The sequence below is a fragment of the Fusarium poae genome (assembly GCF_019609905.1).
Source record: "Fusarium poae strain DAOMC 252244 chromosome Unknown contig_2, whole genome shotgun sequence".
NCBI lineage: Eukaryota > Fungi > Ascomycota > Sordariomycetes > Hypocreales > Nectriaceae > Fusarium > Fusarium poae.
Genome location: NW_025408660.1, coordinates 1,383,215 through 1,400,807, shown reverse-complemented (window position 1 = coordinate 1,400,807; position 17,593 = coordinate 1,383,215). Strand labels below are relative to the sequence as shown.

Genomic DNA, 17,593 nt, shown 5'->3' with positions numbered 1-17,593 from the left:
AGCGAGTGCACCAAAAATCCCTCATCCTACAACATTTTCATCTAATCAGATACTTCTCAACCACCAAAGATGTCACAACCTTTAGATGAGGCTAGAATCCTTCTTGCACTTCAAGCCCTTCAAAATAACCCCAAATTAAGTCTCCGACGCGCTTCAAGTATCTATAAGGTTAACTATTGGAAGCTACCATGCAGTACCCACCTGCCGGTCATACCCACCTACCGGTCAGCGAAAAAAGAAATTCCCCATACAAAATGTCCAACTTCGCTTGCACAGTGCTTGGCCAAAATTGAAGTTATTTACATGGAACATATTGTGTCTTACTGAGAGTTTCATGTTGTTTCATATTGGCATGTTCATTTGTATTTTACACAAGCAGTTTGGTCGCATGGCACTAATGTAAAATTTCTCGAAATGTCTCCTTCATCACCCAGCCTCCCCGAAATTTCATCAAACTTTTATCTGTAGCAGCTTCCTTTAATCGCCTTGAAAATGCCTCAACAGTCTTATACAGAGAATGATGTCATTGAAGCTATACTGGATGTTACAGATAATCACCTCTCGCAGCACCAGGCCGCCCAGAAGCATGGAATGCCCCAAACCACTCTGTCTGACCGATTAAGAGGCCTACCGTCAAAGTCCGAGGTCACCCAACCTGCCCAGCTGTTATACAAATCCCAAGAGGCTAGATTAGTTACATGGATACTTCGACAAGAGGCCTTGGGCTATGCTCCTTCCCACAGTCAAGTTCGCGCCACCGTAGCTGCCCTGTTGAGACAGCAGGGCCGGGAAAGGCCTATCGGTGTACACTGGCTAGCCAGGTTTATTAAACGCCATCCAGAGATCGATACGAAGGTAGGAAAACGCCAGGAAGCTGCAAGGTTCAATTCTTTTACCCCAATGGCTGTCAATTGGTACTTTGATATCCGGGAGAGAGAATATGGCTGGATCAAGCCTGAGAACACGGTTAATGTTGACGAGGGCGGTATCATGGCTGGATTTGGTGAGTACTGGCCACTTCTGATACAAGACTTACCAACAAATTGCAAATCTAGGTTTGGATTCCTTGGTAATTGGCAGTAGCGATCCCAGGAGGAAGGCCTTCCTCAAAGGCTCGCAGTCCCGCACTTGGACTAGTTTTATCGAAGCCGTCACTGCAGATGGCCGTCTTCTAAAGCCGGGAATTATCTTCAAGGGCAAAGAACTTCAGAAGCAGTGGTTTATTGATGAGTTTAACAAGATCGCCGACTGGTATTATATCACGTCCGATAACAGCTGGACAGACAACCATATCGCGGTCGAGTGGCTCAAAGAGGTTTATCTGCCCCAAACTCAGCCAGCAAATGAGTCAGATGCAAGGCTCATAATATTAGATGGCCATGGGAGCCATGTATCTGTGGGTGTCTACCTGTTCTCGATCAGAAATACCGCTGACTGAAAATCCAGGATGAGTGGATGGCCACGTGTTTTTTGAACAACGTATATTGCTGTTACCTGCCTGCACATTGCTCTCATGGCCTACAGCCACTGGATAATGGTGTTTTCAACGCATCCAAGGCTGCATATCGAAAAGAACTCCAAAAACTGGCAAGCCTGACGGATTCTGCGCCGGTGGACAAGGTCAACTTCATCAAGGCTTATGCCAAAGCCAGGGAAGTGGGTATGACGAAGAAAAACATCCTTTCGGGCTGGAGAGTGACTGGAAACTGGCCGATCTCACGACGGAAAGCGCTCATGCATCCTGAGATTCAGCCAGACAAGAAGGAAACGACGCCTGGATCAGACGGCCACAGAGACGGGCAAGTCGACTCTGATAATACGCCAAAGACCAGCCGTCACATCAGAGACCTGGGGAAGAACAAGAGCCCCTCTACCAGAAGGCGGTATTCTGTGATATCAAAGGGTTTGAAGCCCAAGAGTCCAAGATCGCCTCTTTGAGCACCAGAATAGCCAGCCTGGAGGAGGAAGTTGGCCGGTTGAGTAGAGGTAAGAAGAGAAAGGCGGTACCGAACCCCAATAAGAAATTTATGACGCTGGCAGAGGCTTTAGCGGCTGGTGACACAATTTCAGAGCCAAACGAAGCAATTGAAGGGGCGGGTGTTGTTGAGGATGTGATCGAGGTGGGAGGGATGGAAGAGGATGAGAGGTCATATTCAGGGAGGGAAGAATTAGGTGTCGTACGCACCCGCACAGGGCGTGAGGTTAAGAGACCTAGAGAATACTAAAATAGATCCAATTTTGATCTGAACTCCAGTGATTAACTTATTTTTACTATTTTTATTAAAATTTTCCCATGAGGTTACAAACGCGCATTATGTATGGGGGATTTTTTTTTTCGCTGACCGGTAGGTGGGTATGACCGGCAGGTGGGTACTGCATGGTACGTCGCCGTCAAAATGGCATTCAATCGCGACGCGATTGTATCCCGAACTCCCGGAAACTATCTGATCTAGAGGAACAAATAATAATTCAATTCCTCCTTGATCTGGATTCGCGAGGATTTCCTGCGCGACTGCGTTTTGTAGAAGAAATGGCTAATTCTCTTCTTGCCGACCGCGACGCATCACCTGTCGGCAAGCGCTGGGCTCATAACTTCGTAAAGCGACAACCAGAGCTAAAGATACGTTTATTTCGGAGATATGACTACCAGAGAGCTAAATGCGAAGATCCGACTATTATTTGTGGCTGGTTTAGGCTTGTACAGAATACAATCGCGAAGTATGGTATCCGATCAGATGATATCTGGAACTTTGATGAGACTGGCTTTATGATGGGCGTTATTATGGCTGGAATGGCAGTTACAGGCTCAGAAAGGCAAGGAAGACCAAAATCAGTGCAGCCTGGAAATCGTGAATGGATTACAGTAATTCAGGCGATTAATGCGGAAGGCCGGGCGATCCCCCCGTTTATCATTGGTGCAGGCCAATATCACCTTGCTAACTGGTACCGAGAAAGCAACCTCCCAGCCGATTGGGTTATTGCAACGAGCCAAAATGGGTGGACAAATAACGAGCTAGGTCTTGAGTGGCTAGCACTTTGATCGGTCTACAAGTAACCGATCAGTTGGTGCCTATCGTCTTCTGATCCTCGATGGCCACGAAAGCCACCACTCTGCTGACTTTGAGAGATACTGTCAGGATAATAAGATTATCACGCTTTGTATGCCACCTCATGCATCTCACCTACTTCAGCCTCTTGATGTTGGGTGCTTTGCAGTGCTGAAACAGGCTTATGGTCGAGAAATAGAGCATCTGATTAGATGCTCTATAACCCACATTTCCAAGACCGAGTTCTTCCCGGCCTTTTATGCCGCCTTTAAAGCTACTTTCACAGAAAGCAATATCCGGGGGGGTTTAGAGGAGCTGGACTTGCTCCTCTTGACCCAGAAGCCGTGATCTCAAAGCTTGATGTGCAGCTACGAACCCCAACGCCTCCTGGGGAGGTCAGCCAACCATTAACCCCATGGGTTTCAAAGACCCCAAAGACAGCAATTAAGGCTCAATCTCAGTCTGAATACCTCGAAAAACGAATCAGAAGACATAGAGGCAGCTCCCCAGAGTCAATAATAGAAGCTTTAAAGTCAAATACTAAAGCAACAAGGGCAGTTATGCATGAGGTTGTCTTATTGAGGAATGAGGTCCGAAATCTTCGAGATGCAAATGAGATACTAAGCCGGCGCCGCAGGGCAAAAAGAACTAGATTACAGAAAGGAGGGGCTATAACTGTACAGGAAGCATCGCAAGTAATTGATCAGATGGATGTTGATGCGCAGGTAGTGGCTGAATCGTCAAGAAGTGGTGGTCGAGGAAGGTCAGAGCGACCGGGTGGTCGGCGTTGTGGTGTATGCGGCAAGGCCGGGCATAATGCAAGGACCTGTCAGGTAGTAATTGAGACATCTGGGGAAGAGTATAGTAAGTATATTTAATTAATTAAATGGCTTGTGGTGTTTTTAAATGGATTTGAAAGTTAAAGGCTGGGGTTTTTGGTGCACCCGCTTGGATGGTGCATTCGCTTATCAACCACGTTAGCTGTTATGTTCTGTTTAAAAATACCTTAATTTGTATGTGAAAATGCCTGGTATATAGGTACTTGAGATCTCTACCGACCATGGCCAAGTTGGTCTACCCTGAATTACAGGGTATTTTAGGGACTAGGCTAGGGAACCCCCTACCAGTCCATCCCCCTGCTTCCATTTCCACCTATCCATTCCACGGAACCCTGGCGTGGATGGATGGATTATGTAACGGCCAGCTCCATTGAATGGATGGAAATGGATGCACGGACCATCCATTTCCACGCCGTGGATACGTGGACGGTGGACGTGGAATGGATCGCCAGCCTGCACATTCGATTCGATGCGAATCTACAGGACAAGAATTTCTTGGCGTTCGATTCGATGCGAATCTACGGGAGGCACATTCGATTCGATACGAATCTGCGGGAGATGCGTTCGATTCGATAGATTCGTAAGATGTCCCTGCCTGGTTGAAATCATCTCGTTTACTACCGTACATCATAGCCTTGGTGGTCAGGTCCAGAAAATGAGGGGCACAGCGAATGCGACGCTCATTGCTGTCGAAATCGAACTCTGCGGCAAGTGCTTCCATCGCCGTGCCGTTGTTCGCAGCGTTATCAAGCGTACAATAACCGAGTCTGAAGCCCAATAGTAGTTAACAGCGTCAGTTTATCACCTCAAGCAATAAGCACTACTCGAAAGACTTGCTTGTCTTGCATATCGAACGAATAGATTGTGTCCGCAACTTCATCTGCAAGCGCTGTTCCCGTATGACGCTTTTTTGAGGGCTGGCAAAGCCAAAAGAATCTTCCACTGTTTCCAATCCTGGTCGATAAAGTGGGCGTTGATACCAAGAAACGATGTGTTTTGTCGGGAAGTCCAGCCATCAAACGTAAAATGAATCATACTTCTCGCTCTTCGAAGCAGCTCGTGAACTGGGCCAAGAGCACGACTGTACTCGTCCATGAGTAGAGTTACAAGCGTCTTGCCAGTTGGTATCTGCCCTTCCTGGAGAGATGGGTTGTTATAGAGAAGCAGCCGCCTGAAGCGCTCCGAGTTCACGAGATTGAAGGGAAGGTTATGGTATGTGAGCCAGTCGAGCAGGAGTAGTTGATTCATTTTCGGGTTGAATATCATATGCAGATTGCCGAGAAGGGTCTGATCACTAGGATTCGTTGGATCGGCGCGAAGCATATCGAGTATGTTCCGATCTGTACCTCCACTTCCGGCCACGGGTCTTGCGTGTTGTGAGGGTGGCTGATATGTTAGCAGCCCTTTCGTCCAATGACATGGGCACGGGATGGGGAGGGATAATACAAACCACGATGTTGTGCTCCTTTCTCAGATGTCGGACAATACCTCCGCCTGTCGAAGCAATGAATACATAATCCGTGGTCCTCGGTTTGTTCCGGAGGAAGCATCTCTCGCAGACCCATACTATCTTGCGAGTCCGTGGCCTATTACCCTTCATTCTGAATCCGAAATGCCACCACCATGTCCGCTCTCGAGAAGGGTCGTGGCCTATCGTAAACCCAGGGAATCGCCTGAATTTATCAGCCGTCCAAACATCGTAGTCCGGAAATTTTATGGTTGCATATGTCATCGAGGCTGAAATAGTCGACGGCTCGGAGGGTGGCGGCGTAGTAGAAGCCGTCTCTATGCCCTCATTAAACGAGTCCATGGTGGCGGGAGCAGCCTGGCAAATAGTGTAAAGGAGGTTAGATTGGAAGACGAAGGATTCAAACCGCTCATTTTCGCTGGTTATATCCTGGCTAGCACGCGTCGCGTAAGGTTAAGGCTGGTCGGGCCCCTGACGGCTTGCAGTGTTGCGAATAATATGGCAATAAAGTAGTATATTGCAATACATACCATATAATATGCCTTTTCTGGTATTGTGATAATATGATATGAAGTCTACGATATTGTGACAATATAATATGAGGATGTCCATATTGGCAATATACCGGTATTATCTATATTGGGCTGTTAATTCTTGGGTGAATTAGCCCCGTGAAAGCTGCAGAACTCGGCCTTACCCTATATAAGAAGCAGGGATAGCTGGCATTTTATTGGCCATCGTTCACTTCCACGCACTTCTTTGTTGACAATTAGACCTAACACGCGATCACGCATGAAAGAAACGCGTGAGGGAGTGCAGACCATGTTGGGTTGGGCCATCTTCGCCTCTGCTCCCCCCATTTCTTTTTTTTTTGTTTTTTTGTTTTTTTTTTGTTTTGTTTTTTTTGTTTTTTGAAAATCACTCGTCGAACTCAACTTTACAAATCTAACTGCCATGCCTCAACAACGCCTCTCTTTTGCGCAATGGTCACAACGAAGAGGGTCGTCAATTTCTGGCGACCTTCTGGAGTTTTCCAGCCAGCAATCGGATGATCTGGACGTAAGCCAAAAGTCCAAGTGCCTGTCATCTCAACCTCGCACCGTCTCCACAACCTCCTCTACCAAGCCCAGAACATCATGGGTCTTCTCTCATATGCCAGACGAGGAGGTAGAGACGAGATACTACAATCAGCGGACCGGAAAGGAGGAGTGGCGCTGTAAACATTGCGACAAAACCTATGCCTCTTCAGGGGGTACTGCAGCTCCTGCAAAACATCTCATGGACCCTCCTCCTGACGGTCACGGCCTGCCAAAAGGAGCCCCGCGAACAGCGAAAGTTACAACTATACGAACTATTATCGAACAAGCTCGTGTTGCGGCAGAAGAAAATCCCCGAAAACGCCGTCGACTCAACGATCAATCCGGAGACTCGATCGAACCTGGCCAGCTCGAGGCATTATACGTGAGGTTTATCACGGCCTGCTCTCTCCCATTTCGGCTCGTGGAATGCCCAGAGTTCCGAGCACTCTTGGCCTACATCAATAACGATATCGAGACTTGGCTTCCGGATACGCATGATACCGTCAAGACATGGATTATGCGCCAATATGGATGCCAGAAAGAGAGGGTCAAGCAGCGCATACAGTCGGCAAAGTCAAGAATTCACATCAGCTGCGACCTTTGGACTTCTCCCAATTCTTTGGCCATTTTAGGCGTAGTCGCACACTATGTCACGGAAGACGGTCAGCTGGAACACCATGTTTTGGCGTTGAAAGACATCGACAGTGAGCACGACGGTTCTCATCTCGCTGTGGCCATTTTGAAGGTGGTTGACGAATGGGGCTTTGCTTCCAAGCTTGGATATTTCGTGATGGACAACGCTGGCAATAACGACACCATGATGAGATCCCTTTCGCTTGGTCAGTACAACTCACTATTTCTCCTAACTGGCGGCCCTAACATCCCACAGGCCTCCTACGCCGATATGACATCCAATACGACCCCAAAGTGCACCGACTCCGCTGCCAAGGCCATATCATCAACCTCGCCGCCAAAGCCTTCCTCTTCGTCACCGATAATGAGAAGCTCGAACTCGACGATCCTGGTGTGCATAATGTGACACTAAAACATATTGAAGCGTGGCGGAAAAAGGGGCCTCTTGGCAAGATTCACAACTTCGTCGTTTTCATCCAACGAAGTGTCCAGCGCAGCCAAAAGTTTCTTAGTATTAGCCATAACCGTAAGCTCGCACGGGACAACGACACAAGATGGAGTTCGTGGTATAACATGCTGCGAGTGGCCCTGAACCTCAGAGATGCGATTGACGGCTATTTCAACAAATGGATGGAATTAGATTGCGCTGGAGACGAGCTCTCTTCAGAGGACTGGATCATCTTGGAGAAAATCAAGTCTTTCTTAGAGAAGCTGAAGATGACGACCAAGGCTCTCGAGACTCGAGTCATCGTTTGCAACACTCGATAACGTCCTCTTGGCTATGGATTTCGTTTTGGCACAATTCGAAGCAGGGAAGGAGGCATATATTGACGATCCGATAATGGCGCCTATGTATAACTCTGGCTGGGCCAAGTTGGACAAGTACTACCGGCTCACTGATGAATCGCCTGCCTACGTTGCCGCTATCGTGCTCCACCCTTTGCATAAATGGCACTACATACAGGAGAACTGGAAAAAGGAGTGGGTTGAGTCGTTAAAGAAGTTGATGGAGACGCTGTGGAATGACTATAAACCCGTGGAATCACCTCTTCCTCTCTGCGAGGTCCCATCGAAAACCACGAACGAGTTCTTGAACTGGAGGAACAAGCACCTGCAGCCGTCGCTCGTCACGGATGAATATGAACGATATTGCAACTCTGAACGGGTTTACGGGTTCACAAGCGCCCTTGCATAGTGGCTAGAGGAGACACAGCAGAAAAACTACCCAAACTTAAGTAAAATGGCGGTAGACATACTGTCAATTCCCGCAATGTCTGCGGAGCCGGAGCGGCTCTTCTCCAGGGCCAAGATAACCATTACAGATCGTCGAAATCGGCTTGGTAGTGATATAGTTGAAGCTCTGGAGTGCCTAAAGTTATGGTTTGGGATACGAGAGCTTCAAGGTGATATACTTTAGCTGCCGCAGTAGAATAACCCAGATCACGTGCAATATATGGGATGTATTGTCATACTGGCAATATATTGGGTTCTTGGCAATACAATACAATATAGGCCAATGTCATATGGCCTAATACAATATGCACCACTTGGCAATACAATAATATTGCGAGGCTTCCATATTGCCAATATACGTATTGTTTATATTATTCGCAACACTGCGTGTTAGATATTAAGGTGAATCGTGTGTATTGCATCATCCTCTCGAAATCGAAGGACTATTGAGACCTTATATCTTCGGCTGGTTCCTTCTAGGACTTGAGTCCTAGAAAGTCCTAGATGAAAGTCCTAGATGAAAGTCCTAGATGAAAGTCCTAGATGAAAGTCCTATGATCTAAGTTTAGGATTTCAAACTTTTAATCCTAAACCTTAATCCTAAAGCTGAGGGTGAACCCTCCAACATTCAACAAAACGCGTCGCGCTGTCCATCGAGATACGCCGTTGAACTTGAACACGTCACTTTTTTTGTAGGGAATTTCGTGAGCTTCCAAAAAATCTCTAGTGCCTTTGATACGTGCCTTTCTAGGTGTATCTAAATGCTCAGCTCCAACCATCGCGAATTGATGTAGATAGTGTGGTTGGAAATAATATGTGTTGTTGTGATACTGGGTGTTGAGAGGTGCCGAAGTGGGTTGGAAGAAGGGTGCATTTAATTTGGTACCCACTAGTCCATCAATTGTGTTGCGCAGCCATGTCATCTGCCAACGCCTCTACGACGATTTACTAGAGTAGTTGTATTGAACAGTAGGATGGCCGCACGGGGTATCGTGTGACCTATCGGTCAGCTGTCGGCGACCCTAGACCCAGTCAGGAAAGCATAATAAGCGGACCCCTCTCCAAGGAAGGCGGGGAAAAGGCGCACGCGATCCGTGTGGAAAAGCTCACCGTCTTTTTGCTGAGTCGTCCTTGGAGGACGATCATGGTGGAGTCTGCGCTAACTGCATCCTTACTGACTCCCGGCTCTAGCGTCGCGTAAGCCCGAGTACTAGCCTCGCAAGCTAAGCTGACCTAGGCCTCCGTGGCCTCCTAGCTTCTGGCTTTCGCTTCTTTTCTATCTTCTTTTCCTCCTTTCTACTTTTTTTTTGGTTGTTGTCACTTCTTCTTTCTGTATTGTGCCTTCCCTCTCTCTGCCTTCTTTTCGTCATATCCCTATTGACGTTGACCTCTGAGCTTTCTTCATGATTGATGGTGTGCTTCGCTGTAATGTCATGTGAGCTAACGACAAAGCTAAAACTGACTAGCGGCCAATATGGATACGAAGCGGTAAAAGACCACGCAGGGATCATTCAAGTTAGACCGAAGCTAGGCACGTTCCGTAAGTGTCCAGGACTGCTTATCTCACCGGTACTAGATTGCTGACCCTTTCGAATAATTCTTAGCCAGCCTCTTGGGCCGAAATCGACGACAGGCAGGGATGAATTGTCATTTTTCGGGACCGCATCACTTCCGCGTAGACCAGTCTGTCTTTGAACGAACGATGTCCCAGGCGGGAGCCCACTTCACTGACAAATGATTTTGTGCCGTTGATTGTCGTGTGTGAGCATGACGATGTCGGTCATCCCTCGTGCTTGCCGCAAAAAAGAGAAGAAAAAAAGGCTCAATACAGAGAGCCAAGCCAAGCCCAACCTCTCCCCACCGCCGGGGTGTCGGGACGAAAGCAAACGTCAGCATGCTTTGTGGGTAAGTACAGGGCGTGAGTCGCGACAGAAATATGGGTCAAATATGGGTTAGAGCCAAGATATCCATGATTGTACAACCCGCAGGGGTCTCAAATATTGGCGCGAGACTGAGGTTTTTTTTCGCTATCTTTTCTACAGTATTGAATATAAATTAGACCTTTGTATTAGTCTAACATTCGAGACCCCTGCGGGCTGTAAGGAAATGATACAGTCAATCTTGCCCTTTTAAATTGTGATCATTTTAGCGCCCGGGGTTACGTTAGTACAATAGTTGGTGTAGCCTATCACCCCGCTATGGTCCTGTGCAGCTGCATATTAGATTGACTAACCGCCCTCCTGCGGGTTTTTTTTACAAGTGGCAAGCAACAGGGATCCTATTTAGCTACTGAGGCCTTTCCTTGCGTGAGAATACCGTGCGTGTGAAACCCCATAAATATGTTCTCGCTCGGATTGTTGGTCGTGCCACTTCATCGCCATCTATTAATTAAACGAGAATTGTATAGGAGCTATTTTCATATCGCACAGCGAAGCCGCCGTGATCTCTGTAAAGATGACATGCGAGTCGTTTTTGAAAGAGGAATTGAAGTCAATTGGTGAAAAGCGGCCGGCCACTGCAGCACTTTTACCGATATCGTCTCGACCTGCTTCCCTAGCATTTTCTCAGGAAGCAACTCAACCAACATCTCAGCCACCGCCTTCTCCACCCAAGTCGACAGATGCCGAAACCTCGCCGCTGCCGAGTCTACAAGAGCAGCTTTGGAACCAGGCATACGACGAGCTCGATGTGAAAGACAGCGAGTATGGTCGGATACTGTTATCATGGGCGGCTGCGAAGGGGCATGACGCTGTCGTCAAGCTGCTACTCGACAAGGGCGCGGAAATCGAGGCGGAAGACAAGTATGGTCGGACACCGTTACTATTGGCGGCTGCGAAGGGGCATGACGCTGTCGTCAAGCTGCTGCTCGACAAGGACGCGGAAATCGAGGCGAAAGACGGGTTTTATCGGACACCGTTATTATGGGCGGCTGAGAACGGGCATGACGCTATCGTCAAGCTGCTGCTCGACAAGGGTGCGGAAATCGAGGCGAAAGACAGCGAGTATGGTCGGACACCGTTATTATGGGCGGCTGAGAACGGGCATAACACTGTCGTCAATCTGCTGCAGGGCTCCTAATAGTCCAGACTGCAATCCAAGATCAATAATCAATCCACGACTGGCGCCCGTTTTCCCTTAGTAAGATCAATCCAGCCAATCATCACCCTGTTCAAGTCCAGAGTAGGCATAGGAGCCAACGCGGTAGCCAGGTAGACCCCACAAGGGAGCAAGGGATCCCTACCCGTGCCCTCCCCCTTTCTCTCTCGAGGAGGTAAGTTAAAGAGTGAAAAGAGCCCTCCTTCCTAAACAGCCCAATATCGACTAGCAATCATCTTCTTAATTATCTATCCTCTTCCAGACCCAAAGTGTTGAATGTTGGAGGGTTCACCCTCAGCTTTAGGATTAAGGTTTAGGATTAAAGTTTGAAATCCTAAACTTAGATCATAGGACTTTCATCTAGGACTTTCATCTAGGACTTTCTAGGACTCAAGTCCTAGAAGGAACCAGCCGAAGATATAAGGTCTCAATAGTCCTTCGATTTCGAGAGGATAAAAAAAAAGCAATACACACAATACACCTTAATATCTGACACAAAGACACTGCCAGTGCGGCCGGATGGCTCTTCACCCCACCCTCACCTCCGCATCCAGCAGGGCGCTGGACCGCGAGCAACATTGAGCGGTCCTGGACGGTTCATCTTTACCGCGTTCAGCCCCAGGGACCACACACACCTGTCACAATCTGTACCATGCAGTACCCCTCTACCGATAAGACCCCTCCACTGATAAGCAAAAAAAAGTTTCCCCATACAAACTGCTACTTTTCAGCCACCTTACAAAGAGTCACCAGAAATACGAAAAACAAATTGATTGCTGTTTCTCGGTTTAGAATCACATGCAACTTAATATCCTCTTGGTCTCTTGACTACACGGCCTGCGCGAGTTCGTGCGGCAGGTAATTCTTCTGCCTCCGAATTTGTGCTCTCATCCTCTTCCGCTCCTCCCACCTCAATCACTTCCTCAACAGCCTCTGTCTCGTCAGCTGCTTGATTTGGTTCTGAAATAGCGTCACCAGCCACTAGAGCCTCGGCTAGTGTCATGAACTTCCTGTTGGGATTCGGTATCGCCTTTCTCTTATTGCCTCTGCTCAACCGCCCAACTTCCTCCTCTAAGCTGGCTACTCTTGTGCTTAAGGAGGCAATCTTCGATTCTTGAGCTTCAAACCCTTTGGATATCACTGAATAGCGTCTTCTTGTCGATGGGGTCTTATTTTTGCCTAGATCTCTGATATGGCGGCTGGTCTTTGGTGTGTTATCAGAGTCGATTTGCCCGTCCCTGTGGCCATCTGATGTAGGCGTTACTTCCTTCTTCTCTGGTTGAATCTCAGGATGTGTAAGTGCTTTACGTCGTGAAATCGGCCAGTTTCCAGTCACTCTCCAGCCTGAGAGGATGTTTTTCTTCGTCATTCCCACTTCCCTAGCCTTAGCGTAGGCCTTAATGAAGTTGACCTTATCCACTGGCGCAGAATCAGTCAGGCTCGTCAGCTTTTGGAGTTCTTTGCGGTAGGCAGTTTTAGAAGCATTAAACACGCCGTTATCAAGTGGTTGCAAGCCGTGAGAGCAATGAGCTGGTAAGTAACAACAATATACGTTGTTCAAGAAACACGTAGCCATCCACTCATCCTGGATTTAGAGTTAACAACGTCTTCGATTCACCAGATCCAAAACAGCCAGATACGTACAGATACGTGGCTTCGGTGACCATCTAATATGATAAGCCCCGCATCGGACTCATCTTCTGGTTGAGTCTGGGGAAGGTAGACCTCTTTGAGCCACTCGACTGCGATATGGTTGTCCGTCCAGCCGTTCTCGGACGTGATGTAATACCAGTCGGCCACTTGCTTGAGCTCATCGACAAACCATTGTTGCTGAAGCTCTTTGCCCTTAAAGATGATCCCAGGCTTTAGAAGACGGCCAGTTGCCGTGACGGCCTCGATAAAGCTAGTCCAGGTGCGGGACTGGGAGCCTTTGAGGAAGGCCTTCCTTTTGGGATCGCTACTGCCGATGACCAAAGAATCCAAGCCTTGGTTCGCAATGCATTAGCTAGATTGATGGCCAAAACGATAATAACTCACCAAATCCTGCCATAATACCGCCCTCATCGACGTTAATTATATTATCAGGTTTAATCCACCCATATTCTCTCTCCCGGATATCAAAGTACCAATTGACGGCGGTCGGGGTAAAACAATTGAACCTTGAAGCTTCCTGCCGTTTACCTATCTTTGTCTTTATGGATGGATGGCGTTTTATGAACCTGGCTAGCCAATGTATACCGATAGGCTTTTCCCTGCCTTGTTGTCGTAAGAGGGCAGTGACAGTGGCGCGAACTTGACTATGAGAAGGGGCATAGCCCAAGGCCTCTTGTCGAAGTATCCAGGCAACCAAACTGGACTCCTGAGACTTAGGTAATAACTGGGCAGGATGGGTGACCTCAGACTTTGGTGGTACACCTCTTAACCGGCCTGAAAGAGTCGGCTGAGGGACGCCATGCTTCTGCCCGGCTTTGTTCTGGGAGAGGCCGTTATCTGTGACATCCAATATGGCTTCAATGACGTTATCCTCTGTGTAACATACTCGAGTCATTCTTCAGGGTAATTATGGAAGATTGGTGTAGATGGAAAACCCGAAAGTTATGGGGAGGACTGTTCGTAGACGAGGCATTGATGGGGATTTTGCATTAGTGCCATACTGGCATACCGCTCATACGACGCAAAAAGGAATAGTATAATACGAAACAACATGAAACTCCCGTTGAGACACAGCTTGTTTCATGTAAATAACTCCAATCTTTGGCCAAGAACCGTATAAGTGAAATTGGGCATTTTGTGTGAGGAAACTTTTTTTTGCTTATCAGTGGAGGGGTCTTATCGGTAGAGGGGTACTGCATGGTAGTGTTCGTACCTTGTTGAATGGATGTCTTGAGATTGATCTTACTGGTGATGATGAGTGAGCGTTGTTGGCTGGATTTGAGTTGGCGATCTTAGAAGAATGATGTGATTTACTTTTGGGAATGTTTGATGTTCTATGGAATGGATCTGGGATAATAGACGTGCGTTTTTGCTTTAGAGATCAATGTGGGAGTACTTCATACTCTCAATCAATGCTACTTGGTCACCTTGTAACCAAGCTTTTGTGTTTGTTTGAGAGACTTGTCTATTTGCTTGATGAAGGATGTTTTCGTGCGTGCTTCGTCGTCTGAAAGTTTTGGGCATATTGCAACATTCCGCCAAGCAATATCCAGGCGATATTGAATTGTCTATATCCATTTGCTACAAGCGCGAAGGATTTCCAAAGAAAGCTTATCTTCGAGGTCTATATATTATAAGGACTGCAATTCGGAGAGCTCTTTGATGCATGTTGTTGTGGCGCAACCGATCATCAGGGCGGATGTTAGGATCATTGTCTGAAGTCGGCAAATCTCGAATGACTCGGGGAAACCCATTAGCATTTTGCTCCTCCTCGAAGATGATCCCAGTCTTTGGGTTTGCAAGTAATGCCAAGCAGATCGGATATTGCAATAGGTAGTGAGCAATTACATTGATATGTAGATAAGAGAGCAGATCCTCAACAGTTTTCCCCAGCCAGTTCTAAAACAACGGATAGAAAGGTTGATACGCAATCTACGTCATTTTGATTGCACCCGTCGTCGGAACTGAATTTGTGCTCCTTTTTAGGACGGAGATGATTGTGGTGATCAATGCAAAATCTTTTTCGAAAGCTCAAGACCTGTGTCTAAATGTATAAATCCACATGTACAAAACCTTGGATGGTTTCGAATGCGGGCAATTACAGCACTTGCAGTTCGGCCATGGCTAAGTGAAAAGCCACTGGAGTGCGAGTCTTAAACTGCTTGTCTGACAACTTCTTATCTCTTGAGCAGAATGATCTAGAAAAACATACAGTTTTCTATACCGTAAATCCCTTTGTTTCAGGAACATAATACTAGTTAGCCATAATGCTCTGACCACCGTCTGCGGTAATCCTCTTTCTGATGCGTACTTTCATTGTACTGCTCCCAAGGTGGATCAACGATGGTTTAGAATTGGACGCTCCAGCAGCGCCAATGTCGATCAGCGCATTCGGGCAGAACAGGAGTGCTTCGCCAGGTTCCAGACCGACGATATGAGGGAACAGATCCTCATCTTTGATGTTCAAGTGCGAGAAAGAACCTAGCCCGTCATTTTCCTTCTTAGTGTTTGTGCCATTTACCATATCTCGACCACTGGCTTTCATTTCAGCGTCGGAGACTAAATAGACACCTGCCAAGTGTCGCCTTAGAGTGGCGAACCATGTTGGTGAAGTGAAGCGATGGACAATGACAGTAGAACATAAATCAAGGAGCTTGGGAGATATAGTGGGTTCTTGAGTGGAAAGAATAACTCTGGTGCCCAAATGACGCTGTAGACGGATGACGGAAAGCAGGGACTCTGTCAGTGTTTGGCTGTCAGAACTGTCTTTCATGTACTTGTGTGCTTCATCCAAAGCAACGATGCGTCCAATGGTCGGTTCGCGTTCCAGAAACAAACTAAGACAAATGTTAAAGAGCGAACATGCCGTCTCAGCCGTGACACAAGGACAAGACAGATCGACAATCGTGAGTTCTCCAGCCTAGGTTTCTATCATTAGTGACATCCTCAGTCACAGCATAAGAGAAGCTTACAAGCAAGTCCCATTCCACACCCTGAGCAGAAGTGTTCGCCTTCTCCTTCGGCTTCACTTTCGATCTGGAAGCGGAACCACCCACAAAAGTTTGTTCTGTGACCATGAAACTTTCCAAGGTCTCTAGACGTTGTTGCAATGGCAGCAGCTGCCCTTCTGTTAAGGACTCTTTACTGATAGCTGTCTTGAAAGCTTTATAGTCGAAGGCTGAGTTGGTCTGTTGCTGCGCGATACGCATATCGCGTAGGATACGACTAACAACGTGAAGATACAGCGGTATTCCACTACCCTGAATTGAGCTGACAGCCATCAAATCTAGCATCCTTCTTGTGTTCAGGTCTGATTGGCTAATCCGCAGCTCCTTTACTACCACCTTGGGGAGGTGCTGATAGATGCGCTTTGTGGGTCAGCCACGAGCCTTTTGCGAATATGAAAAAAGGGTTCACCTTTATGTGAAGAAAGTTGGACGGGGCACATAGTACTCTGACCTTCACGTCCGTATTACTGGCTATATACGCTGCTTCGCAGGGCATTCCGCCTGTATCTGAGACGAACGTATCATAGTGAAACACAAGGCCCGCCAAGGGATGGGGAAGTTGATTTGCCTTGGACGAAATTAGGCAGTTCTCCAGAATAGTACTCAGTGTATGGCTTTTTCCTGATCCTTGGCTCCCGCAGATAAATGTACTGGCAGGTGCAGCCACGTTGTAGAATAACCGAGATTTGAGTTGTTCAACACTGCTGGCCGACCGGGAAGAGGAACCTCCTAATCTTGAAATGTTGGAAGCCAGAAGTCCGTATTGAGCTGGACGCTCTACCTTGGGAAGCCTTGCCTCGATATTGTGCGTGAAGAGCGGAACAGACTTCATTGTGCTTGTCATTTCAACCTCATGATCGAGCAACGCCAAATGAGGGTGTGGAGGCTGGGAGACAACGGGCTTAGGGGAGGGACCCATGATTAAGTGATGCAGTAGTAATTTACTGGAATTATAGAAAGAGTTGGCATTATGGGAGTAAAAAGGACACCACTTGTTATCCAGCGGCCGTTTTTGTAGCTTTGTGGGAGCCTCAAACTTGGTCGGCCTCCTGCAGCCCTTGGTTCAGCCACCTACGCACTTGCCCTTGCTAAAGATCAAATCATAAAGCTCAAACTCCTCAACCCAAGACAGTCGAGAATCCAAAAGGGCGGTGTAAGGTATTTCATTCCTGGCCGAATCCATTATCCCAGTGAGTTTCATGTTATAAGAGCCTCGACATCAAGGTTAGATTCGAAATCATACGATTGCGACTGCCCCATGTGCCGTATGTGACGTCGTCGGGAAGCTCTAGATTGCATTAAGCCCATCTCTAGGGCGTTTAACCCTGGAGAAACTACGTCGTGTGTCTATACAATCACCTTCCGTAGTTCAATCAAGATAAACCAACAGGCATGCTCAAGCTCTTCCTGAAAGCATATGTCAGGTCTTGGCTTATGAGCGGCATGGCGCAAGCATCATCAGCAGGCTGTCTATTATTCTATGGACTATTAACTACGAATAGGGCCGTTCGACTCGGTTCGAGGAAGGGAATAAAAA

At 47.5% G+C, this 17,593-nt stretch overlaps 3 protein-coding genes across 3 annotated transcripts; 2 read left to right on the top strand and 1 right to left on the bottom strand.

Annotated features, from left to right (window-relative positions):
• Positions 1-7,907: 7,907 nt before the first annotated feature.
• FPOAC1_013631 (uncharacterized protein) lies at positions 7,908-8,261 on the top strand (the record flags this gene model as incomplete). Its single annotated transcript, XM_044857972.1, has 1 exon — positions 7,908-8,261. The coding sequence occupies one exon, from the start codon at positions 7,908-7,910 to the stop codon at positions 8,259-8,261; it is 354 nt and encodes a 117-aa protein (XP_044701354.1).
• Positions 8,262-10,753: 2,492 nt separating this feature from the next.
• On the top strand, positions 10,754-11,377 carry FPOAC1_013630 (uncharacterized protein; the record flags this gene model as incomplete). The annotated part of the gene is made up of 1 exon (XM_044857971.1): positions 10,754-11,377. The coding sequence occupies one exon, from the start codon at positions 10,754-10,756 to the stop codon at positions 11,375-11,377; it is 624 nt and encodes a 207-aa protein (XP_044701353.1).
• Positions 11,378-15,302: 3,925 nt separating this feature from the next.
• On the bottom strand, positions 15,303-16,975 carry FPOAC1_013629 (uncharacterized protein; the record flags this gene model as incomplete). The annotated part of the gene is made up of 3 exons (XM_044857970.1): positions 15,303-15,968; positions 16,021-16,416; positions 16,466-16,975. 3 exons carry the CDS (start codon positions 16,973-16,975, stop codon positions 15,303-15,305), a joined length of 1,572 nt encoding a protein of 523 aa, XP_044701352.1.
• Positions 16,976-17,593: the final 618 nt, after the last annotated feature.